The 25751-nt window shown below is 40.2% G+C and overlaps 1 protein-coding gene across 1 annotated transcript; it reads left to right on the top strand.

Annotated features, from left to right (window-relative positions):
* Positions 1-4820: 4820 nt before the first annotated feature.
* Positions 4821-25534, top strand: LOC101844487 (cytochrome P450 2B1-like; the record flags this gene model as incomplete). The annotated part of the gene is given in 9 exon segments (NM_001281331.1): positions 4821-5018; positions 16327-16489; positions 16638-16787; positions 18491-18651; positions 19481-19657; positions 20112-20253; positions 21674-21861; positions 22037-22178; positions 24959-25534. Coding segments are annotated over 9 exon segments (1476 nt in total). The 3' UTR covers positions 25141-25534.
* Between the last annotated feature and the right edge of the window lie 217 nt (positions 25535-25751).

The raw sequence follows: 25751 nt of genomic DNA on the forward strand, positions 1-25751 counted from the left end.
GAAAGACAGATGTAATCAGCGAGGTGAGACAGCAGTCATCTTGTGATATTCAGTCAATGCCTGTCTGATGTTGGCATCAAAGCTATAATACAGGGGTTTAAGAGAAGAGTTAGGAAACCACGGTGTTTTCTGTCATAGCATCTGTACTTTTCTGACCTTGGTAATGTGGCAAAATAAACTTGAAAGAAAATAGGACCTTTGTCCTGCCAAGTGGGTGGTTATAGTTCTGAACTTGGGTCATTATTTCAAACAAAGATTCCAAGTGGGAGCCAAGAAGTTCACTTCATATAACTGTCACAGTCCTCACATTTTGTGGGAGGTCTACTGCTTTCACTAATTAGAGAATTACATAGACACTGTGAATCTTTACCTTAGGCCACACAGTGGATTATATCTACATTGTGCTTATGATAACTACTCCCCAAACATCACCATCAAATGCTTCAAATATGCCAGGTGTGGTAACACACACATGTAATCCTAAAAGTGTGGAGGCTGAGAGGAGTACATTATTAGTATACTCCAGGAGTTGAGGAGAAGTGTCAGGAAATCATGGTAATTTCCAGCAAGTATCTGTAATTTTCTGACCTTGGTAAGATGCCATAATAGACTTGAATGACTACAGGACCTTGATCATGCCAAACAGGGTTATCTGGCACAAAGCATGTTTCACTATTCCATCGTAGGCTTCCAAGTGGGAGCCAAAAGTGAATTTCATGCAGTAACTGCCAAAGTCCTCACACTTTGGGAGAGATATAGTGCCTTCATCTACCAAGAACCTTTATCTAGTACACACAGTAGATTAGAACAACATCAGTCTGAGATACATGGGGAGAACTTTTCTAAAACATACAAACAAAGACACCAACCACTGAAAGCATTTCCAATGTGGTATACTTCATAAAATGGAAATTTAAATAACTTCATACATTCTTGGAACTTAAGAGTCACAAAAGTTCTCTTTTAAGTGGGAATATTCATGTACTCTAAATATAAATCCAAGATTTTTTAAAGAAAACTAAATGAAAAACTAAGGACACAAGACCATATTTCAAGAACACTTTTTAAGTTCCCAATTAATACAGGTTATCATTGCCAAAATGTGTACGAGAATTCAAGCCTAGATTTCACAAGCAAAAACATACCCAAACCTGGTAAGTTTAGCTTACAAATTCAGTTCCTTCACAAATTAAGGCAAGTTGATCATAAACTAAAGAGCAGTCTGAGATACAAAATAAGACCTAAAACAAATAAGTGAGTATGGTAGCACAAATCTATAATCCTGACATTTGGGAGGTACAGGCAGGAGGACTAGAATTTGAAAGCCTGCCTGGGCTACATAGTGAGAGACTTTCTAAAACAAAAGAAAAGAAAAGAAGAAAAAAGAAATTGTGTGTGTCCTGGATGTAGCTAAGTTGGTAGAGTTCTGGACTATATATCATATGTGAAACTCTGGGTTTATTCCTCAGCACTCATTATATAATCATGGGGGCTGATGCTTGCATTCGCAGAACCTGGGCATTATAGTTAGTTAGATCAAAATTTCACAATCCTCCTTGTCAAAAAGTGAGTTCAATGAAGCTGGGCTTCAGTAGACCTTTACTCTAAAAGAAGGAGGATGCCATGGAGCAATATTCACCTGATGACCAGCTAATCTATCAAGAGGATCATATTCCTGGAGTCATCCTTAGCCACTGAGCCATGATGATGTTGATGGTTTCAGATCTTGATAATTGTACTTTCTGTTTTTGGAAATATTTATGGAAATTCAATTAATAATCAATTCATTACAATTCAAACTATGATAATTATATATTTTAATGTGGTCTTATGTTCCCTGCTCAGCTTCCAGAGTGAGGGGATTGAATGCATATGCCATCACCCATAATTTATGCCATGCTATGGATGAAATCCAGAACTTGGTAAATTCTGAACAAAAACTATAAAGTGAGCTATATCTCCAGGAAATTCAGTCATATAATGTCTCTGTAATTTGAAAGGTTTCTGTAGATGTCAGTGTTGTTTATGTGATTCTCTTCCAGTTTCTCCTCCTATTCATCTGCAGATTAACAAATGTGATCTTTCCATTCTTTGTCATCTCTTCTTTTGTGGATACCAAGATTAGAAATGTGTAAGATAGAGAACATAAAATTGTCATCTGAGGTATACACATATGTATAATTTCAACAATTCATACATATGAACTATAAAAGTTTATACTACTTTATATTTTGCACATGAATGATGAATAATAAAGTCCACCTAGTAAATGGTTGTAGGAAAAATTGTCAGCAGAATAAAACTTGCGATAACTGGTAGGAAATGAACGTTTTTGTTTGTGGAAATTTATGAGAGTTTGTGTGTGTGTGTGTGTGAGAGAGAGAGAGAGACAGACAGAGAGACAGAGAGACAGAGAGAGACAGAGACAGAGAGAGACAGAGACAGAGACAGTGAGTGAGTGAGTGAGTGAATGAGTGAGTGAGTTTGGGGGGATTAGAAGAGAAAGATATAGTTCAAATGTCATCTCAAAAACTATGTTGAATTTTAAATGTCCTTATAAGAATATTAGGAATTGACATCTTCACTAGGTGATAAGGTCATAAAGATTTTGCCTTTATGATATAGATTGATTGTGAATGTTGCCCGAATTTATGCTTGAATATTTTATCCAAAACAGGTGATTCTGTTTGGAGGAATTATGGAATAATTAAAGGTGAAGCCTGTCTGCTGGAATTAGTTAACTTGCAATAGATTACAGATTGACCAGCCTCAAGGTCCCCTATCAACGCCCGAGTTCCAACTTTCAATGATTCAGCCTTTGAATACCCACGTTTACAAGTGAAATCTGGTACCAGTTATCTGCATCTGTTAATTTTCTTCGACTTTTAGCCAAATTCCTGCTACAAAAATCAACTTTTCTCATAGTGGCATGGCAGGTTAGACATGGCACTTGGGGATTTTATGTAAATGTGGGATATTGTGGTCTGTCTTAAATATGGCAGGGGAAAGCAGAAGGAGGATTATGTAGAGGATGAAGAGGGCACACACACAGAGATAGATAGATAGATGATAGATAGATAGATAGATAGATAGATAGATAGATAGATGATTTATAGATAGATAGATAGTCACATGTAGGGTAGTTGTGACCCATCAGATTACCTCCAACAACCTACTTCTTTCTTGCAAGGTTTACTTCATGGTAAAAAGTGCCCTCCCACATACAATTACCAGGTAGGGGCGAACTGTTCACATATGTAGCTATAATATATATTTCACATTAAAACAACACAATGAATGGTTTAAAGTCATTTTGTATTGGTGTGATACCTAATAACATCAAGGATCTTTTTTGATTCTTTTTTGTTCTTAGGATGTATGCTTACTAGCTACCTTGCCTTGTTATAGAGCAGCAGCAAGGGACTCACCAGATGCCAGTGCTGATTTCCTGAAAATAGCTGCTTCCAGAATCACAAGCTTAAACAAACTATTCATACAGTTTCTGTATTTCCAGTATAGTGCTACAGCAGATATAGCCTTAGACAATCCCACCCTATTATAGCATGGGGACTACAGGACTAAGAGAGACACTGCCAGATAGTGATAGCAAGAGATGGGGTCAGAGAACATCATAACCTATGAAGACAGCCAGGAAGAGAAAAGAAGTCATTTGTCATTAGTCTCAGTGATCAGAGACTATTTTAGTTGGGGTACTGTTTCTGTGACAGAACACCATGAACAAAAGCAACAGGAGCAGGAAAAGTTTCAGTTTGTTTGCATTTCCTCTTAGCAGGTCATCATCCAGGGACGTGAGGGCCAGAACATGGATGCAGAAGATGAAGCATTGGCCATAGAGGGTGCTGCTTACTTGCTTGTTCCTCATGACTTGCTCAGGCCCTGTCTTAGAGTACCCAGCACCACCTGCCCAAGGGTGTCAGCATCTACTGTGGACTGAACCCTATCAGTCACTATTAATTCTTATCAATCACTAATTAGGAAATTGCCCTACACTCTTGTCTGAAGTGTGATTTTTATGGATGAATTTTCTCTAATGAAGTTCCCCTCTCTCAAATGACCCTAACGTGAATCAATTTTACATAAAAGTTAGCGAGTACATACACCTAGTCTCCCCAACTGATCCTATGCCAGATTTCAGTCTGCCTATCCTGGTTCCAGAGCTTCTGCTCTCCTAAGTCTCTTGCCTCTCTTTCTCTCAGTGGCCAGAGAGTACAAATAGACACTGGAGAATTTACATCTGCAGCCCCTCAAAAACCAATTCTGGGAATGCAGACACACACAGGGGATCATCAACACTATTCTTGTCACTTAAATGTAATCATATTCACATATGAAACTACAGACGTTATAGAAAGACCTTTACAATTAAAGAATATACATGAAACACACCCCAGACATACAAGAATAGACTAGCAAGCACATCTAGACTCAAACACACAAACATGTATCTGCACATTCATATGAGAAATGATCTTTCATGTACAAAAAGCCTACACTGCACATACTCAGGTCAATGCCTGGATAGACAGAGGTGAGCTGGTATTCATGCGCTCACTCACAGTAATCAACACCATACCCAATGCCCTTTTGTTCTACATATCTGTTTCATGGTGTCCTTGCCAACATCTAGCATAGGGGAAAGGGAATAATGAGCGAGCAGGTCACTGGCAGGCCACCAAAATAGGAAGCACGGGTTAGCTCACTCTTGGACAATGATTAAGAGAGGAGGCAGGAGCAGTTTAAGTTGCGTAACTGGGTAGAGATCATGATTCAGTTTAAAAGGTCCTGCTGGATTGTGCAGTGAAGTGGATGGTGTTCGGTTGAGGACCATGGAGCCTAGTACCCTACTCCTTCTCACTCTTCTCCTGAGCTTCTTAGTGCTTCTGGTCAGAGGCTACCCAAAGACTCGTGGCCACCTCCCACCAGGACCCCGTCCTCTGCCCTTCTTGGGAAACCTCCTGCAGATTGACAGAGGAGGCCTTCTCAATTCTTTCAGGAGGGTAAGACTTATATGGGACCTTAGTGTTGGGTTGCTGCTCCTTTTGTCTGTGGAGATCACTCATAAGGATGAACAAGAGATTCCTTCCAGGCTGTAGGTTCAGGTGGAAAATTCGCTGGGTGTTAGGTGAGATGCCTATTGGTGATGACACATGGTCAGATTGACAGGCTTGTCCTTGATATGCTTGAATTGTGTGGGGCCCTCTGCTTGGAGTATGAAAGGTGTAGATGTGCTGAGGTGTAAGGATGTAGAATTTCACTCTATGGGGACTGTTCCAGAAAAGAAAGAAAAATTTCAGGGTCATCAAAAATAGGTTTACCTCCTGCCAACAAAGGAAGACCAAAGACTAACTTGAGGTATTGAGGAACAAAGGGGAGGAGCAGGAGGAATTTTTAATAAGAAGTGTGTATCAGTTTCTTCCAGCAGCTAGAATTATATTTACCAGTCTCTTAATCAATGTTTCACATTTGGGACTTAATGCTTAATTACCACTTGTTTATTAATAATTAATCAGCATTTGTAGTACTACAATCCATGAGAGATCTGAAACAGTGACTTTAAGTTATTCTCCTCAAGATGGAGTTTCTGTCCTGCCAGGTCCTACAGACATTCAGGCCCAAATAAAAACACAGAGGATTATGTTAATTATAAACTGTTTGGCTGGTGACTCAGGCTTCTATTGGCCTCCTCTCTCATAGTTATTATCCCATATCTATTAAACTATATTGCCACGAGGCTGTGACTTACTGGCAATGCTCCTGATTGTTACTCCTTCCACAGCTACATGGCATCTCCCTGGTGACTTTGTGAATTTGTCTTCTCAGCATTCTCCTATACTGGTAGCCCTGGCCACACTTCCTGCCTGCCTTTCCATTGGCCAAAACACCTTTATTCATTAACCATTAAGAAAAACATATATTCATATCACACAGAAGGACCTCCCACATCACACTCCTCTGTTTCACTCCATGAATGTGGAGTTATCCCTCTTGAACACTGTATTTATTACCTTTGACTTTTAAAAGATACTGCCATAAATGGAAAATTTATTTGTTTTAACTTACATTTTGAGACTGGATCTCTCTAGGTTATTTTGTTGTTTTGGGGGATTATTCCATTTTGTTTGTATCTGCTGATATTTGCTTCATTGATGAGAATGTAGTCGATTTTAAAGAATGTACCATGTGGTGCAGAGAAGAAGGTATATTCTTTTGTGTTTGGATGGAGTGTTCTATAGATGTCTGCTAAGCCAAATTGGTTCATAACTTATGTTAGTTCCTGTGTTTCTTTGTTAATTTTTTGTCTGTTTTTCTGTTCAGTGGCAAGAATGAGGTTTTGAAGTCTCCCACTACAAATGTGTGAGGTTTCATGTACGATGTGAGTTTTAGTAATACTTCTTTTATGAATATGGGTGTCTTTGTAGTTGGGGAATAGATGTTTGAAATTGAGAATACATTTTCATGTATTTTTCCTGAGATAAATATAAAATTACTTTCTTCATCTCTTTTGATTACTTTTAGTTTGATGTCTAAATGGTTAGATATTAGGATAGCAACACCAGCTTGATTCTTAAGACCATTTGATTAGAAAATCTTTTCCAATCTAAATAGACCTATAACCCTTAATGAAACAGAAGCAGTCATTAAAATCTCCCAAACAAAAAAAGCCCAGACCCAGATGGCTTCAGTGCAGAATTCTACCAGAAATTCAAAGAAGAGCTAATTCCAATAATCCTCAAAGTATTACACATAATAGAAGCAGAAGGCTCACTGCCAAACTCTTTTTACCCAAGCCACACAAAGACACAACTAAGAAAGAGAACTATAGACCAATTTCCCTCATGAACATCGATGCAAAAATACTCAATAAAATACTAGCAAAACGAATTCAAGAACACATCAGAAAAATCATCCACCATGATCAAGTAGGCGTCATCCCAGGAATGCAGGGATGGTTCAACATTAGAAAATCTATCAATGTAATCCACCATATAAACAAACTGCAAAAGAAAAACCACATGATCATCTCCCTAGATGCTGAAAAAGCCTTTGACAAAATCCAGCACCCCTTCATGATAAAGGTCCTAGAGAGATCAGGGATAACAGGAACATACCTGAATATAATAAAAACAATATACAATAAACCAACAGCTAACATCAAAATAAATGGAGAGAAACTCAAAGCAATTCCTCTAAAATCAGGAACAAGACAAGTCTGTCCACTCTCTTCATATCTCTTCAATATTGTACTTGAAGTCCTAGCTACAGCAATAAGACAACAAAAGGAGATCAAGGGGATACAAATAGGAAAAGAAGAAAATCTTTTCCCAATGCTTTACTATGAGGTAATGTCTGTCTTTGAAGTTGATGTATGTTTCTTGTATGCATCACAACGATGGATTCTGTCTTCATATCCATTCTGTTTCCCTGTCTTTTTATAGGCAAGTTAAAAACCATTAATCCTGAGGAAAATTAAGAACAATTAAGTATTAATTCTTGTTTGTTTTGCATTTGTTGTTGTTGGTGGTATTATATGTATATTTCCCCCTTTTTTGGCTTTTGGTAAAGTGTGTTTATCTATTACCTATGTTTTTGTGAGTGTAGTTAGTTTCCTTAGGTTGTAGTTTTCCCATACATTCTGTAGGCCTTGAATTGTTGATATGTATCTGGTTTTGCATGGAATATCTCTTTTTCTCCATCTATAGTGATAGGAAGCTTAGGTAGGTATAATAGTCTGCAATGGCATCCATGGTCTCTAAGTGTTTGTAGAACATCTCTATACAAGATCTTCAGGTTTTAAGAGTTTCCATTAAGAAATCAGGTGTAATTATTATAGGTTTGCCATTTTTGTTACTTGGCCTTTTCTTTTGCTGCTCTTAAAATTCTTCCTTTTTTCTGTATCTTTGGTGTTTTTATTATTACGTGGTAAGGGGACTTTTTGTGGTCCAGTCTATTTGTTGTTCTGCAAGCTTCTTGTACTTTCACTGGCGTGTCTTTCTTTAGGTTGAGAAAGTTTTCTTCTATGATTTTGCTGAATATGTTTTCTGTACCTTTGAGGTGGGTTACTTTTTCTTCTTCCATACCCATTATTCTCAGGTTTGGTCTTTCCATGGTGTCCCATATTTCCAGGATATTTTTGTATTAGGGATTTGTCAGACTTAAGATTTTCTTTGGTTGATGAATCTATGTCCTCTAATGTATCTTCTACACCTGAGTTTCTCTATTCTGTCTCTTGTATTCTGTGTACAGAAATGATCTATATAGTTCCTGATCATTTACCCAGCTTTTCTAATTCCAGCATTCCCTCAGTCAGTGTTTTCTTTATTATCAGTATTTCAGATTTCAAGTATTTAACTGTTTGTATTGTTTTCTTGACATGTTTAGTTGTTTTTTCTTGACTTTCATTGCTTTCTTTAAGACATTTGTTTATTTATAGTAGTTTTGGTTTGTCCTTTCCTCCATTTCTTGGATTTTTGTTTTCTTTTTCTTCCTTTTCTTTAAGGGATTTTCTCATTTCCTCTCTGATGGTCTCAATCATCTTCATAAAGTTGTTTTTAAAGGTCATTCTCTTCGGCTTCATCTGTGTTTCGATTTTCAGTTCTTGCTGGTGTGGAGTCCCTAGACTCTTGTGACCTCATATTAGTCTTTCTGTTGTTGAATGTGTTCTTATACTGTTGTCTTCCAATCCCTTCTTCCAGTGAATGTAGTTGGGGGCTCTCCCTCTCCTGGTGGGTATGGGTTCAAGGCTCTCCCCAGGTGGGTGCACGCAGGTCCAAGATTCTGATGGCTATAGTCTTTGAATGCTACTTGCACAGATGCTGTATCAGGAAACTTGAAGGAGAGGGAGGGAAAGGTAGACCTGAGAAGGTCCCAAACTCACCTCTCCCAGTGGAAACCGGAGGGTCTAAGACTAGAGTGGCAGCAAACTCTGGATGCTTCACACACAGCCCCTGGGCCAGCATTTGTCCTAAAGATATTCAATTACCTTTATGAGTCTTTACTTATATTTTAAGTTCAAGGACAATTTTATTAGTGATGGAGAGGGAAACAATAAGGAAGAGAAGTTGTGACTCTATACAGCTGCCTGTGAAGAGGAAGAGGAAGAGGAAAATCCATGCTGTTTGTATGCTGCCATATGGTGAAAGAGGGTGGTGGTATAGCATCAGAGAAAGAGAAAGGAAATGCAGAGCACCAAGCAAAGTACACCCAACCTTTGGTAGAGATCCAAAAGAAAAATATATTAAAAATAAAAGAGAAGAAAGAGTGGGAATCATTGGCTGTGAAGTCATGATGGAGGAGGAAGCCTAAGAGAATAAGTATGTTTGGTTGGTTTATGAGTCATAGGAAACAGCTCTTCAAGGACACAGTGTAAGGATTATAGCTCCACTTCTTTCCAGAGAGGAGGAAATAAATTCTGAAACAGTGGCTCAGACATCACCTAGTTTGCATTAAACAATATTATCCTATCATAAAGCTCCTACTACAAGTCATAACATAGCTATCATATGTGGAATTGTCATACTATGCTATAGCTCCTAGCACAGTGTCTAATTATCATATCAGAAGCAAGGGGAGATCTCTAGCAGAGAACTATTCCAAACATCACACTGGAGATAAATCAGGCATCCAGACCTAGAGAACCTCTCCAAATAATGGCAAATAGAGAGAGACGTCTCACTGAGTGGGGATTCCTCCATTTTTTCAAGCATGTAGAGAGCTGCCAGGCCATGGTAGACTTCAACATCTGACCAGCAAGGCCTCCCAAAAGAAGAGGGATGGTTTTCTGAGTAAGGACTAGAAAAACTGCTGATAGATGTTCTGCAAGTGGCTCTGTATTGTTTTGGAGGCTGTCGGTCCAGCCCGGCCTTGAACTCACTGAGATGCGTGTGCTTCTGCCTCCCGAGTGCTGGGATTAAAGGCATGCACCACCACTGCCTGGCCTATAAATTTATTTTTAAGCTTAAATTTAGATTGGAAACAAGGTTGCTTCACAAGTCAGTTCCATGACCCTTTCCCTCCCCACCTCCCTTGCTCTTCCCCCAAACCCCCATTGTCCCCTCATTTCCCCAGGGAGGGTGAGGACCTCCATAGGGGTGTCCATAGTCTGTCATTTCATCCAGGGCAGGGCCTAGACCCTCCCCCAAGAGTTCAGGGTGAGAGTGCATCTCACATTGTTGGATGGGAGTCCAAACTCCATGTGTATACTTGGGATGAATACTGATCTGCTGCCCAAGGCTCAATAGATTACCTAGGCCTCCTCACTGACACCACATTCAGGGGGTCTTGATCAGTCCCATGCTGGACTCCCAGGCATCAGCCTGGGATTCAAGAGTTAACCCTTGTCAGGTCAGCTCTTTCTGGGGTTAAACCAGCCCAGTCTTAATCCCTTTGGTCATCAGTCCTCCCTCTCTGTTACTGGCTTTCTTGTGTTCAGCTCAGTGCTTAGCCGTTGGAGTCTGCCTCTTCTTCCATCAGCTACCTAAGGAAGGTTCTGTTTCCCAGACTCTCTTGCCATGGGATTGTAGGCTAGAACTCCCCACATCTATGGCTAAAATCCATATATGAGAGAATACATGCCATGTTTCTCTTTTTGTGACTGTATTACCTCACGCAGGATGGTTTCTTCTAGTGTCATCCATTTGCCTGTAAATCTCAGGATTCCATTGTTTTTTCTGCTGAATAGTACTCCATTGTGTAAATGTTCCACATTTTCTCTATCCACTTTTCAGTTGAGGGACATCTAGGTTGCTTCCAAGTTCTGGCTATTACAAATAATGCTGCTATGAACATAGTGTAACAGACATCCTTGTTGTATGAATGGGCATCTTTTGGATATATGCCTAAGAGTGGAATTGCTGGGTCTTGTGGTAGATTGATTCCAGATTTCCTGAGGAATCTCCATACTGCTTTCAAAATGGCTGTACGAGTTGGAACTCCCACCAGCACTGGAGGAGTGTTCCCCTCTCTCCACATCCTCTCCAGCATAAATTGTCTTCGGTGTTTTTGATTTTAGCCATTCTGACAGGATTGAGATGGTATCTCAGAGTTGTTTTGATTTGCATTTCCCGGATGGCTAAGGATGTTGAGCACTTTCTCAAGTGCCTCTCAGCCATTTTAGACTCCTCTATTGAAAATTCTCTATTTACTTCTGCATCCCACTTTTTAATTGGATCCTTTGGTGTTTTGGAGACTTGCTTTGTAAGTTCTTTGTAAATTTTGGAGATCAACCCTCTGTCACATGTGGGGTTAGTGAATATTTTTCCCATTCTGTGTGCTGCCTTTTTGTCTTGCTGACTGTGTCCTTTGCCTTACAGAAGCTTCTCAGTTTCAGGAGGTCCCATTTATTAATAGTCGATCTCACTGTCTGTGCTACTGATGTTATGTTCAGGAAGTGGTCTCCTGTACCAATTCGTTCAAGGGTACCACCCACTTTCTCTTCTAAGAGGTTCAGTCTGGCCGGATTTATGTTGAGGTCTTTGATCCATTTGGACTTAAGTTTTGTGCATGGGGATAAACATGGATCGATCCGCATTCTTCTACATGCCAGCCACCAGTTTTGCCAGCACCATTTGTTGAAGATGCTTTCTTTTTTCCATTATATATTTTTAGCTTCTTTGATAAGACCTGGTTTCAATGACCAGAATGCAAAATAAACAGCTCACAAGAATCTGTGATTTCAGTATCTGGGGATCTGGCTCCATCTTCTGGCCTCCATCTGCTGGCCTCTCATGGCTCTGCACACATGTGTTGCACTTACATGTATGGAGGCATAACTGTAATACAAAATGCATTGTACTATCCTGTGGTAGACTCAAAAGAATATGTATCTATGTCTGTTTAATGGGTTCTTCATCATGTTTTTAAGTGTGCCCTCTTAGTTTTGATTCAAATAGTAGTGAATTTGGGATATATTTTCTAATGCTTTAATAGCTGTTGGGGTGGCATGAAGTACAGCCTGGGGTATTTCTCAGATATGTGCTAAGGTCCTGAAGTGTGACTACTACTTTTATCCTTCCAGGAATTTCTTTAGAGTTCCATCTTATTCACATAGTATCAGAACCTCAGGGGAACCCACTATTCCCATGGAAACTGTTGTGAGAAACAGCACGGAGGGTGGGGGGCACTCAAGGACAATTTTGTTAGTTTGATAAATCTTGCCTGAGAGAAATAAAGGAATCTACACCAATTGTAAGTAACCATGTGCTGAAAACTTGAATGTGTTGGTTCCTACAAAGATAGGGATGCCTCACAATTTCAGATATATCATTCCCAGCCTTTGATCAGTATCTGAAATAACCAGATATAGGAAGCAAGTTTCAGAAGAGTCATGATTTTCTGAGCCAGAACACAGAAGAGGAGGCAGATTCCATGATAGTGGCACTGCGGTGTTTCCGAATGCAAGTTCTGGAGTTGGCTGCTTAGAATTTGGGAAGAAATCCAGTTAATTATTGTTAGTGTTTATTATAAAACTGTAATTACTATTGTGTGTCTGTTTGAGTGTGTATGCAATTTGTGTGTGGACATACACACACACCTATTACTTGGAGGCCAAATGAGAGAACTCATTATCCTCTATAATTCTCTGCATATTCCTTTGAGGTAGGGTCTCTATCTTAGCATGCACCTGGCATTCCTCCAGATAGACTGGAAGCAGCAAACTCCATTATCCCTCTGTCTCCACCTCCACTTTGGAGCTGGGGTTATAGGTGTGCTTGGGAAACCAGACTTTTAACTGTATACTTGGGTACAAATCCTAGCCATCATGATGTAGCATCAAGAGCTCCCCGCTACTGAGCTACCTCTCCAGAGTCAATTATATCTAAGAATTTCTTTCTATTTTTCCTATTTCTTATTCAAATTAGAAACAAGCTTATTTCACATGTCAATCTTAGCTCCCTTTCCCTCCCCTCTTCCCCTGCCCCACCACAACTCCCTGTTCCTTCCACCTAATCCCCCTTTGCTCCTAGGGTGGTTGAGGCCCTCCGTGGGGATCTCCAGAGTCTTCCATTTCATCTGGGGCAGGGACTAGGCCCTTCCCTATGTGTTCAGGATGAGAGAACATCCCTCTATGTTGAATTGGCTCCCAAAATCCATTCATATACCAGGTATAAATACTGATGTACTACCTGAGGCCCCATAGATTGCTAAGGCCTCCTCTCTGACACCCAAATTTAGGGGGTCTGAATATGTCCCATGGTGGACTCTTAGTCATCAGTCTGGGACCCATGAGCTCCCCCTTGTTCAGGTCAGCTGTTTCTGTGGGTTTCATCAGCCAGGTCTTGACTCCTTTGCTCATCACTCCTCTTTCTCTACAACTGGATTCCAGGAGTTCAGTTCACTGTTTAGCTGTGTTGTCTGCCTCTGCTTATGTCAGTCACTAGATGAAGGCTCTAGGATGACATATAAGTGGTCAATCTCATTACTGGGGAAGGGCTTTTAAGGCATGCTCCCCACTATTGCTTAGTTTTCCAGTTGGTGTCATCCTTGTAGATCTTTGGAAATTTCTTTTAGATTACTTTTTCTTTTCTGTGAAGGGGTGTTTCACCTTCTCATATGTCTGTGTACCATGTGTGTGTCAGATACCTGTAGAGGTCAAAAGAGGGCATTGAATCCCCTACAACTGGAGTTAAAGATAGTTGTAGACTACCATGCATGCTGGGAACCAAAGCCAGGTTCTCTGAACTATGTACTAACCTCTGATCCATCTCTCCAGCTATTCCAGTTTTAACTTTTGAGCTATGATTCTGTTAAAGCTGATCAGCAATCTAAAACAGAAGTTCTCAACCTTCCTACTCCTTGTTTTATGACTTATTGTTACCACATTTTCACTATTCTGACAAAGCAGATTAACGTTAAATGTATTCAAGCTTCATTTAAATAACAGCAAATATAAGAAGTTGCTTTTATGCCAAAATTAAGTTGGTGATCATTTCTGATACACTAGCTTTTATTTTATTGATACACAAGATTTCCCAATGTGGACTCAACAGATGGTTTGGTATAACTTTATATTAAGTAGATTTCTTTTTAGGAATAATCTGGTTCATTAGTATGTTGAAAAAGTGTATGTATTTTTGATGTTGTACAAACACATTTCTCTGTATAGATTCATTCACATTCAAATATTAAAGCTGATTCTACATAAAGGCAGATTCTTTACTTACACATTTACCCATCTGTGGGCTGAAAATAGTGGAAAGGCATTTGGGGCTGAGTTTGGCCCACGCAAGCAACCCTAGCACTTCAGATACTGAGGCATGAGATGACAAATTAGAGACAACTTAAACTACATAGTGACTCCCACATCATACTGACCTACATAGCAAATTACTGTCTCGAAACAAAAACATGTAAATTAAACATGTAAATTTCTTCTTAGCACTATTTCATAAATAACATCATGTATTGATCACTTTCTAGCCTTTAATTCCTAGTAACTGCATTGCATTCTAACGTGAGATAAAGTTTACAAGAGGGTGAGAGTGGGTTATTTGTAAACACTGCACCATTCTTCTCAATGGATCCCAGCACTGTGGTGTCATGATACTCCTGGGATCAATTCACAGTTGGTGCCCAAATGGTTTCATTGTGAGGTATTTTCCCAACTGCCCATACTATAGTTGTGACACAAATGAGGGATCACTACTAGGACACAATTACTTTCTCCTCCCATGTCACCAAGTGGGTGGGTCAGGACTACTCTTTGAGTGTTGTGAGGAGGCATTGGACAGGTTTAAGGGTAGTCACTGAAAGCATGTTTCTTGATTGTTGTTCCAGAACTGTACAGACTGAAGGGTATGGACTAGAATCTATATCTGTATTTACATCTATATCTATATACATATGTATGTCTAGTGTATATCTATATCCACAGTCACATCATGTCCATATCAATGTCTATATTCATAACTGTGACTGAAGTGGCAGGTTAAACTGCATCCAATCAACAGTGAGAATTTTCTTCAAACACTAGACAAATAAGAAAAAACTCTTTAATATTGCACATCTGATTTTGGATAACTTCTTAGAGAAACTGGACTCATACAGCAATCTTTAACAGCTTTTGTGGAATTAGGCATTATCAATCTCCGTGTGATGTCATGTGTCTTTTAGGTTAAATTTGACTTTGAGGTGTTAAACATATGTTACAGAGATAAGAGCTGCAATTCTGGCTATTTCAGATGAATGGAGACTGATCACAAAGATATTATCATCATTAATTTTAAAGTAGACCAGTGTTGTTCCTTTTTGAATCATGTTACTTGTGTCTCAATCACTCTTCTGTTGCTGTGAAAAGTCCCCATGACCAAGGAAGCCCTTATAAAACAGCATTTAGTTGGAGCTTGATTGTGGTCTATGATGTTTAGGTCACTATCACACTGTTAGGAGCATGACAGGTACTGGAACAGTATCTGAGACAAACATCTTTTACCATAGGAATAGAAAGAAACTCTGGGCTTAGCATGGACTTTTAAAATCTGAAAGCCCACCCCCAGTGACACACCTCCTCCAACAACTTTACACCTCCTAATCCTTGTCAAAATTTCAATAGTACCACTCACTGGTGACAAAACTTTCAAATATGTGAACATACATGATGAATCCTATTCATAAAACTGCACCCAGTACCACTCTGTCCTAATGGAAAAATTACTCTTCCTGAAAAGAGACCCAGGACTTAATGGTCATTGTTCCCCACTTTGAACTTCCCAGTAGAGCCATTTTATTTGATATGGGAATGGAGCACAATTTGCAACAATCTTTAAAACAGATATTAACCGAAATATATTCTCAGAAGTCTAAACTGCAGCAAGCCTAAACTACAATTATGTTCAAGGTACAACTATTTTCCTGTAGTTTCTAACATGTCTGGTTCCTTTACTACATATCGCTGACTCATATTAGAGGCAGTGCTGCTTTAGCTAAACCCTATCTTGTGCAACTTAACATTTCCTCAGCAAGCTTAAAGGTAAATTCATTGCAATGCCAATTCATCACTTTCAGTTTTCCTATATCACATCTATATCTTGTTTATCTATTGACACAGGCTGGCTTCCAGATCAACAGCAGCCACAGATGATTTTCAACCCCAGATCCACCACATTTACTTCCACCATATTGTTCAGAATGTCCAACAACGATGCAGACATTCATAGTGGTGAATTAACACTGAAATTGCTAGATCATCAGAAGGAATACAGTAGCCAGGGGAGGATTCCCATTTAACCAATATGCATCTTAGTGTTTTAACTGTGTAACAACAATATCTGCCCTGAATAACCACAACAATGGTTCCCTCATGCTTTGCAGTTTCAAGAAAAATATGGAGATGTGTTTACATTGCACCTGGGATCAAAGCCAGTGGTCATGTTGTATGGGACAGAGGCCATAAGGGAGGCTCTGGTGGACCAAGCTGAGGCATTCTCTGGCAGGACAACAATTGCTGTGCTTAAACCTACTTTCATGGACTATGGTAGGAGTCTCAAATTTTGGAGTGAAATGTGATGGAGAATGGGCACAGATAGAGGAGAATCAGATAGAAGGGTGGGCAAGGGCAGAGAAGGATCCAGGTTTCTTTGAACTTCCTCTGTAACTCAACCATATTTCCCTTACATTCTTAGGTGTTATCGCTGCAAATGGGGAACGCTGGAAGACCCTTCGGAGATTCTCTCTAGTTACCATGAGAGACTTTGGCATGGGAAAGCGGAGTGTAGAGGAGCGGATTCAGGAGGAAGCCCAATGTTTGGTAGAGGAGCTAAGGAAATCCCAGGGTGAGTCCCAATTGATGTACATAAAAAAAGATGGTGAAGCAAGAACATAAGTGCATATCCAAAGAAAGAAATGGGACATACATGGGCAGAGAAGAAAACACCTGCCCACACAAACACAAAGACACAGGCACAGGCACAGTCATACACACCACACACACACACACACACACACACACACACACACACACACACACACACACACACACACTGACACTGGGGAGAGAAGGAGACAGTGGGAGAATAACAGAAAGATAGGGGAAGTTTCGTGATACTCAGAGCATTTAAGAATAACTCAGAGACATATATTGAGTCATTGGCATGTAGGCTACTTATCTTCAGGGAAATTGATGCCTGGGTTAATACTATGTGCCAGTCTGGCATGGTGGCATAAATCTGTCCTCCCAATACTCAGTGGACTGAGACAGGAGGGTTATACATTCACCGGCAGTTTCTTGTGTTATCCTTAATACCACAACATTGGCATGTTGTCCCATGCTATTTGTGTTGGTATATTTCAGTTTTAGGCAGAAGATTAGAGGGTAGCGGTCTTCCTTGATTTCATATGGTATTCAAGGCCATCTTGATTATACTAAACAGTTTCAAAACACAGTCTATGGCCAAGCCACGTGTTGGAAGTATGGAACTGTGTTTTTCCTTGTGGATTCCTTCTGAATGGGACAATGAACAAAGAGTCCATGTAATGTGTTTTACTTTGTGAGAATTAAAGACATTTCTGTGTACTTATAGAAACTACATATCAGGGCACACTGTTGACAGAGTCTGTATTTAACAACTCTTTTCTTCAGGCTGCTGCTTGTCATCTTCAAAGGTTTCTCAGGAGACATGAGACATAGATGCTGAAGATAGTAAAGGATATCAAGAGACTAAAAAGACAGGAGAAATAAGGGTGACATAAACCAAAATACTGGTATGGAACTTACTGGATCAAACAGAAAAGAATATACAGTGGAGCAGGAACAAGGAGAGCAGGGAGGGGAAGAGAGTAGACAGTGTGATGGAAACAAGAAAGAAACTGACATGCATCAGGGAAAGATCTTCAAAGCCATCAGGAATAATAAACAGATGAGACCCAGAGAGAGTGGCAATAATGGCCCAATACTGCTGGACTGATAGCATCCCTCCCACTATGGAGACCAATGAAGAAACCTAGAATGTAAAGGTGCCAGGTGCAAGATGATGATGGTTCTTGGAATACCCCAGAGCCGAGAATCAGAGAAGAAATTGAGGAAGACTCACAGATGAGAGACTACAAAATCCATAAAACAAACCATTGAACCATTCTGTGTACCATTCCTGCAAGTGGGAGTTACTGATTGGATCAGAGTCAGAATGTTGGTGTAGGAAGGAGTGCAGGATGGGAAGTAATTTACACATGCTCTCCTCACATCCATGAGTCTCTGTCATGGTCCCAGTCATAAGTAGCTGTGTTAAATTGGAAAAGTTAGTGACTATCTATGTGTATACTAATATCATTGCATGTTGTGTATAATACTGAGAGGAAACTAAATAAAAGGGTGTATGCAATCCTGAGAGCAGGACCTGGTGCATCATATGTGAAAATGGGGTAGCAAGTGATGCCATTCCTTGAGTAGTGATTGGTGGAGACAGATTTATGGAGATGGGACCAAGTCCAAATTCTCCTCTTGATGCCATGTCTCCTGTCTTGACTTTTCACCATCCAGGAGCACCTCTGGACCCCACCTTCCTGTTCCAGTGCATCACAGCCAATATCATTTGCTCCATTGTCTTTGGACAGCGCTTTGACTACAAAGATGGCCAGTTTCTGCGCCTGCTGGGATTGTTCTATCAGACCTTCTCAATCATTAGCTCACTATACACTCAGGTTAGTGGTTGGGAAGAGAGAAGCATCCAAGGCAAAGGAAATAAGATTCTGTTGTGTTGGTGAAGAAGGTCTGGAAGAAAGACACAGATTGCATGGAGAGACAAGAAGATTGAGAACAGGAGGGAGTGGTGTGGTGATATCTTTCTTGAACAAATCCACTATATCTGACTCCAGCCTTTTCTTTTCTAGAGCAACTATGAGTTCCATTTACAGAGAGAGGTATGGGATTCAGGGCAGAGACAACATGGAGATGCAAGCAGCCTGAGTGCAGTAGGGAGAAAGGAAAGTGGTTAACAAGATGGAGACAGCTGAATACAGAGATACAGAGTCATCTAGACATGGAAAAGTGATGACATGGGAATTGTTTTGTTGTTAAATGGGTAGAAGACATGTCTCACATGTTTTAATACATGGGTCCATTTATAGGACAAAATAACCCAGATTATGTTTGTTACACATATGCAAACCCAGCACATCCAAGATCAGTGATGAAGGTCATCTTTGAATAAGTATCCAGTTGAGTACAGCCTGAAAGACAAGAGACCCTGATTGATAAAGAAATGAAAATCAAAATAATGGATTAGGAAAGAGTGATAGAGAATACAAGACAAGTGTTGGAGAAAGAATCAGAGACACAAAATGATAGCATGCCATATGTATGTGTTCATGAGAGGCAAAACGAAGGAACAAGAGTTGAGCAAATAGTGGTCAGAGCATAGGATGAAAGGAGAAAAAGTTTATCTTCAAGACATATCAGAACCTAGGAACACATTCTGCTTCTTGAGAACTGATAGCTCCAGGTGACCTCCTGGTCCTTTCTTTCATGCAGATGTTTGAATGCTTTCCCGGTTTTCTGAAGTACTTTCCTGGGACCCACGTACAAGTTTCCAAAAACCTGCAGGAACTCCTTGACTACATTGAACATAGTGTGGAGAAGCACAGGGTAAACATGGACGCCAGTAATCCAAGAGACTTCATAGATACGTATCTTCTACGTATGGAGAAGGTAAATCCTGCATGAATGACAGAGCAGATAGGTAAAAGTAAAGGCTGAGGGTGTGAGCAGAGGAAGCGAGTTCAGGGAGACAGAGAATGGGAAGGATGGACAAGAAATTGAGTGAAAGAGATGCACTAGAATCTAGGAAATGAAGAATAGAGAAAGGGATAAGGAAATGAAATAGGGAGAAAGAAGGTTGTAGAAGAAACAGTGCAAGGGACAATAAAACAGCAAAGGTCTCAGAAGAAGAGAGAGTTTGGTAGACAAAACATGATAAACTACCAAAGAGCAAAGTATAGAGAGACGACATAACACACTGATAACAAGAGACACATTCAAGGTTTGAAAAATTCCATGTGGTTCCCATAATGTGAGACAGAAGGAGAGATCCCAGCATGTGTTTATCTCTTTGTGAGGCTCCAGTCACCACTGACCCTCCCTTCTCTCTCCTATCTGGAACCAGGAGAAGTCCAACCCACACACGGAGTTCCATCACCGGAACCTTGTGACTACTGTGCTGTCTCTCTTCTTTGCTGGCACCGAGACCAGCAGCACCACGCTCCGCTATGGCTTCCTGCTCATGCTCAAATACCCCCATGTTGCAGGTGTGTCACAGACAACAAGTGAGGGAGCTTCTAGCTCCCTTTTGGCTTTGGAGTTTTGTGTAGATGAGAGAGACATGTGCCTCTTACATCTGGGACTCTGAAGGGTTTGGTCTACTTGTAAACTAAGACAGTGTTGTGGGTCATGTGTGAATGAACACTCAGTTTACTATTGCTTAACGGGTGATACATCAATCAATCCAAATTTCATTTCCACTTTATTTCCTTCCTTCCTTTGTTCCTTCCATCTTTACATTTTTCTATTCATTCACCTTTCTATCCATGCACCCCTTCATTCATGGGCTTATTCTATTTGTTCACCCACATGTATGTCCACCCATTTGGCATCCACCTATACCTTCATTCATTTTCCCATCTGCCTAAGCCATTTATCTTTCCAAATATCTAGTTACTCAACCATCCTTCCATCCACACAACTATAATACTTATTCATACACACACATCCCCCATACACATTCACAATATGCCCCCATTAAATACTATTTCAATCCACTGACCAGTTGATTCTTTAATCACCCTACAAGTCACTTCATTAATTTGTTTCAGTTAATCAACTTAGTCTTTCCTTTGATCAGTAGAATTACATAAATTATTTGTCATTGATTCATTCATATACTCATCTGTACTTCTATTAACCTGTTTGATTCCTTACACACTTCACTAACTCACTTTTGAATTCATCTTTCCTTTGTCATCTATTCCTACATGTTGGATCATCTGTTTACTTAAATGTGTTCAATATCTATTCATTTCATTAACTCATGAAACTGTCTACTTATCAGTTGATTTATTCACTGATTTCCTTATGTATTCCTTTTACACTCATCTGTTGATACTGTCATTGGCTAATCTACTTACTTAGTTATATTTCCAAGCATAGAGCCTCGAGTTATTAACCTAAATTTCCATGTAATGTTGTGGGACATGAATGAGTGGTAGTGTTCCTGTGTGTGTTTGCTCTTGTATGTGCATTTGTATACGTGTGTATGTGTATTTTATGTGTGCTTGAGTGTACGTGCTTACGAATATGTGTGTGTGTGTAAACAAACAATTCATTCCCTTGCAAATGTGAGAATTTTTATTGCTTTTCCTCTGCTCATTCTCACACCAATATGATTGCTTCAAATTTTTCAAATGCAGTAGTACTTTGCTGTATGTCTTTTCTCTTTTTAAAATAACCCTGAAGAAATATGGTTGGAACTCGCTGAGGACAGACTTCATATACTTTTAAACATGAGCACAGAGGGACAGTAGCTTAAGTGCAGGACAGTTTAGTACCTTCAAGTACAAATTTTTTCAGGATAATCTCATTGCTGCCCTCCTTTCTAGGTTGTTGCTCATAGAATAACACCTTTGCTACAAATCTGATGAAGTAGATCCACTCTTCCCCTTTTATTTGCAGAGAAAGTTCAAAGGGAGATTGATCATGTGATTGGCTCCGACCGCCCACCAAGCCTTGACGACCGCCCCAAAATGCCATACACTGAGGCTGTCATCTATGAGATTCAGAGATTTTCAGACCTTGTCCCAACTGGTGTGCCACACAAAGTCAACAAAGACACTTACTTCCGAGGTTACCTGCTGCCCAAGGTGAGGCCAGCTGCCATTCCACATTCTTATATTATGAGCCTTCTGCATTCTCCTCATTACTATTACCAGTCTGTTGTCAATTCCCCAGAATTTCAGGTGTTTTGTTGATTGATTGTATGTCTACATCTGTGATTTAGGGAGTATTAACATCTTTGTATCCCATAATGTCTCATAGGACACTGAAGTGTACCCCATCTTGAGTTCAGCTCTGCATGACCCAAAGTACTTTGAACAACCATATACTTTCAATCCTGACCACTTCCTGGATGCCAGTGGGGCCCTGAAGAAAAATGAAGCTTTTATGCCCTTCTCTATAGGTGAGATGGTCCTGTGCTTCCTCTCTTAGACACTAGAGGGCAGGAAAATACTGCAGGACACAGACAGGGTTAGGTCCATGTTTACTGAGTCTATTCCAGTTGCTTTGTCTGAACAATTGTATTCAATTAGCCTAAATTCCCATAAACGACTTTTGAACTAAAGGTGTGTCCTGGTTGTGAAGACTTTTGGGAAGTATTCAAAAGCCTCTAAACCTAAGCACATTCATTTTCTTAGTAAACCACAGCAAGATCAACTGACATCAACTTCAACAGGGCAAGATCTTTATGGCAGGGGAGTCATTGACCCTAGAGCTGTGAGCATTAGAGAGATGTGGCATGTCTTGACAAACTTGCCCCTGTTTCACACTCTTGTTAAATTCTATGATACATCAAAATTACTAGCATTTATGTGAGCCAAGAGTGCATTCATGGTGGATAATATCCTGAACCAGAGAAAGATCCTAATTATAGCATCTATCAGTATGAGCGTGTATTCTTTTCATACAAGAGGGATATGGGCATGGGCACGGACACACAGCATGATTGGTGCCAGCTCTGATTTTGCATGACTTGTTCATGCTGGAGTAGTTTGCAGCCTGGGATAAGTCAACTGCTATTAGTGACTGAGAGTAGTTCTTCACTGGGAGAATTTAATCTCTAGTTAGTGAGTAATTCATTTACCTGTTTCATTTGGGTAGCATGTTACATAATAAAGCTGCCTCCAATGAACTTTAATGAACTCTATGGAATGTAAAGATGGAAACTTCCTATTCAGAATCCTTATCTTTTTGGAGAAATGGGTGTTCTAGAAACAAATACTTAACCTTTTCTTGTCCCCCTGCATGAATGTCCTTATATTAGCGGTGGAATCCTGGGCTGAGTGTGTGTTAAACAATTATCTTTGAAAGAGCCCCCAATCCAGCCTCTCCTTGCTGTATTCTAGAAGACATATTCCTGCTGAGCCTCTCTGCTCTCTATCATCCCCAAACTGAGGATCATTCACAAAGTGTTCTCCTGCAGAGAAAGATCTCAGCTAAGAATAGTCTAGTCTTGAGTTTCCATGTCATTTCATTGACCCCTGCCTCTGTCCCATATAATGGCCTCCTTTCATATTTCATCTTCAGAGATATAGACATGCAGGGCATGGTGTAAAAGTGAATTGTGAGCATAACAGACCCAAGTTTAAAAAGGACTGAATGCAGAGAAATTGGATAAAGGAAGACATGAAGCAATGCATGACTAGATATGGCTAGACAGAAAAGGATGTGGGATTAGGATGTTAGCTAGTAAGTTTAGAAAAAGCAAGCAAAAAAGAATTTATAAAAAGACATACAGTGATGATAGGTACAGACACAGGTTCAGGTAGACTGAAAGCAAGCAAGGATAGTGAGCAAACAGCAATACAAAAGGATAATAGAGCCAATGAGCTTCATAGTTTCTAAGTCTACAGCTCCAGGCATGGGCATATTATGTTGAGAGAGAGATAAGCCATTAAAAGCTTCTCAGAAAAAAAACAGGTCAGAAAACCAGTTTTAGGGTAACCATCCCAGAGAGATACTCCATGAATTTCTAAGCTCATAACACCTAAATTCTGGAAATTTATGCCCAAGGGGATAGTGTGATTTCCCTATACACCCATACACAGGCAGTTTCTGAGTAATTTTAGGGCACTGGGGTTGGTGGGAAATCCCTCATCCACTTGTTGGATGTTGCAGATTGAGAATCCCTGAGGTGCAGTGCAGGTGGTGGATTGAGACTTTGCCTGGGCTTAGGCTGCCCATGCTCTATGGTGCTTGATGTTCAAGGTGACAATCCAATAAGGGGTTCTTATTCCCCTTAAGAATCCAGTGAGTGCCACAGATGTCTTACCATGCATGTGCCCCTTGCTTATTGTCAACTGTATATACAACTGTGGTTGTAGACAGTAGAGGTGAAGAACAGAGGGAAGGAGGGGAGAGACAGAAGAGACTCCCACACAAAGGTCTTGCTATGTAGTCTAGACTGTTCTGAATTCATCATTTTCCTGTCAGTCTCCCAGTGATTGCATTCGCTGTCATGTACATCCATGTTGAGTTTATTTAGGACTCATAGCACTATATAGTTGGTAATCTAGAAATTTTTAATAAGCAGTACTTTCACCTTCTTGGTAGCCATTGTTAGGTACCAATCCCATCACATGAAAAAGGAGGAACACTAAAAATGTTACATTATACTGGTGTACACATATACATTTGCTTCCTACTGTAAGTGGGTTCTTAGAGACATGAATGAAAGGCCTCTGGTAATCTAACAAAATGTACAAATATGTCATTAGTGACCTTGAGGCATCCATCAGCACGCTGGCACACATGTTATGAATTATTTATTTATTGTGTTTATGGATATATTAATAGACATGTGTGCTGTGGTGGTGCCAGTGGTGGCGGTGGTGATAGTGGTGGTGCTGTGTGTGCGTGTGTATGTGTATGTGTGTGTGTGTGTTTATATCAGAGGACAGCTTGTGGGAGTTGCTTCTCTCCTGTAACATGCGGATCCAGGGTATTGAACTCATTTCATCAGGATAAATGGCAGGTGCCTTTCCAGGCTGAGATGTGTCACTGTCCCTTGCCCCAATTCTATAAAGTTTTGAGAGTTTCTTACTACTCTCCTTTGAATTGTAGGTGATGGTCAAACACATCCCTTTTCATTGCAATGGAAAGAGCTCTCTTGCTTTAGCAATGGTACAGTCCAATGGTTGTACATGCTCTGGGTCTCACATGCCTCGTTCTCTGTGCCTACAGGAAAGCGCATTTGTCTTGGTGAAGGTATTGCCCGCAACGAATTGTTCCTTTTCTTCACCACCATCCTACAGAACTTCTCTGTGTCCAGTCCCATGGCTCCTAAAGATATTGACCTCAATCCCAAGGAGAATGGCTTTGGAAGACTGCCCCCAGAATACCAGATCTGCTTCTTGGCTCGATAACTTGACTGAGGTGCTGTCCCCAGTTCTGTTGAGAATGGACCCTTCTTTTTGCTCCTGAGAATCCTGTTTGAAACCAGGCCCTAGATCAGTGCTAACACCCTTCCAGGTTACTTGCAGCTTCTCCAAATAAATGAGGTGGTTTTATCCTGTGAGTGCCATTGGAGATATCAATCAAGTGCCTTTCTTGGTGTGTGAACACCGAGATTTGTGGAGGTTACATCTCATGCTGAATCATTTCCCTCTTCCTCAGAAACCAATACTCCCAATGTATCAGTTCCCAGTGTTCTGTATTACAATCAAATCGACTCTGTATGTGATCTGAACCCTGCCTCTATAGATTTTCCTACAATGTATGGTTCACAAAGTCAAATGATAAAACATGTGATCTTTGGTATTTGTGTGTCTTTTATTTCAAACAATATTATCTACGTTCCTTGCTTTGCAGTCCACAGTTGCACACATTCAAATGCTTTTATAATGATCTTTCTCAGCAAAATGCACAGCTACTTGCTTTAGTGTGTGCTGGCAGCAGAAAGTGTGGTCAATGCATTCTTCACAGCAGCATTGGTTGTAGTTGATGCAAGACAGAGTCAAGTTAACCCTCAAGAGCA

Source organism: Mesocricetus auratus, unplaced genomic scaffold, assembly GCF_017639785.1.
Source record: "Mesocricetus auratus isolate SY011 unplaced genomic scaffold, BCM_Maur_2.0 Super-Scaffold_100046, whole genome shotgun sequence".
In the NCBI taxonomy this organism is placed as follows: Eukaryota; Metazoa; Chordata; class Mammalia; order Rodentia; family Cricetidae; genus Mesocricetus; species Mesocricetus auratus.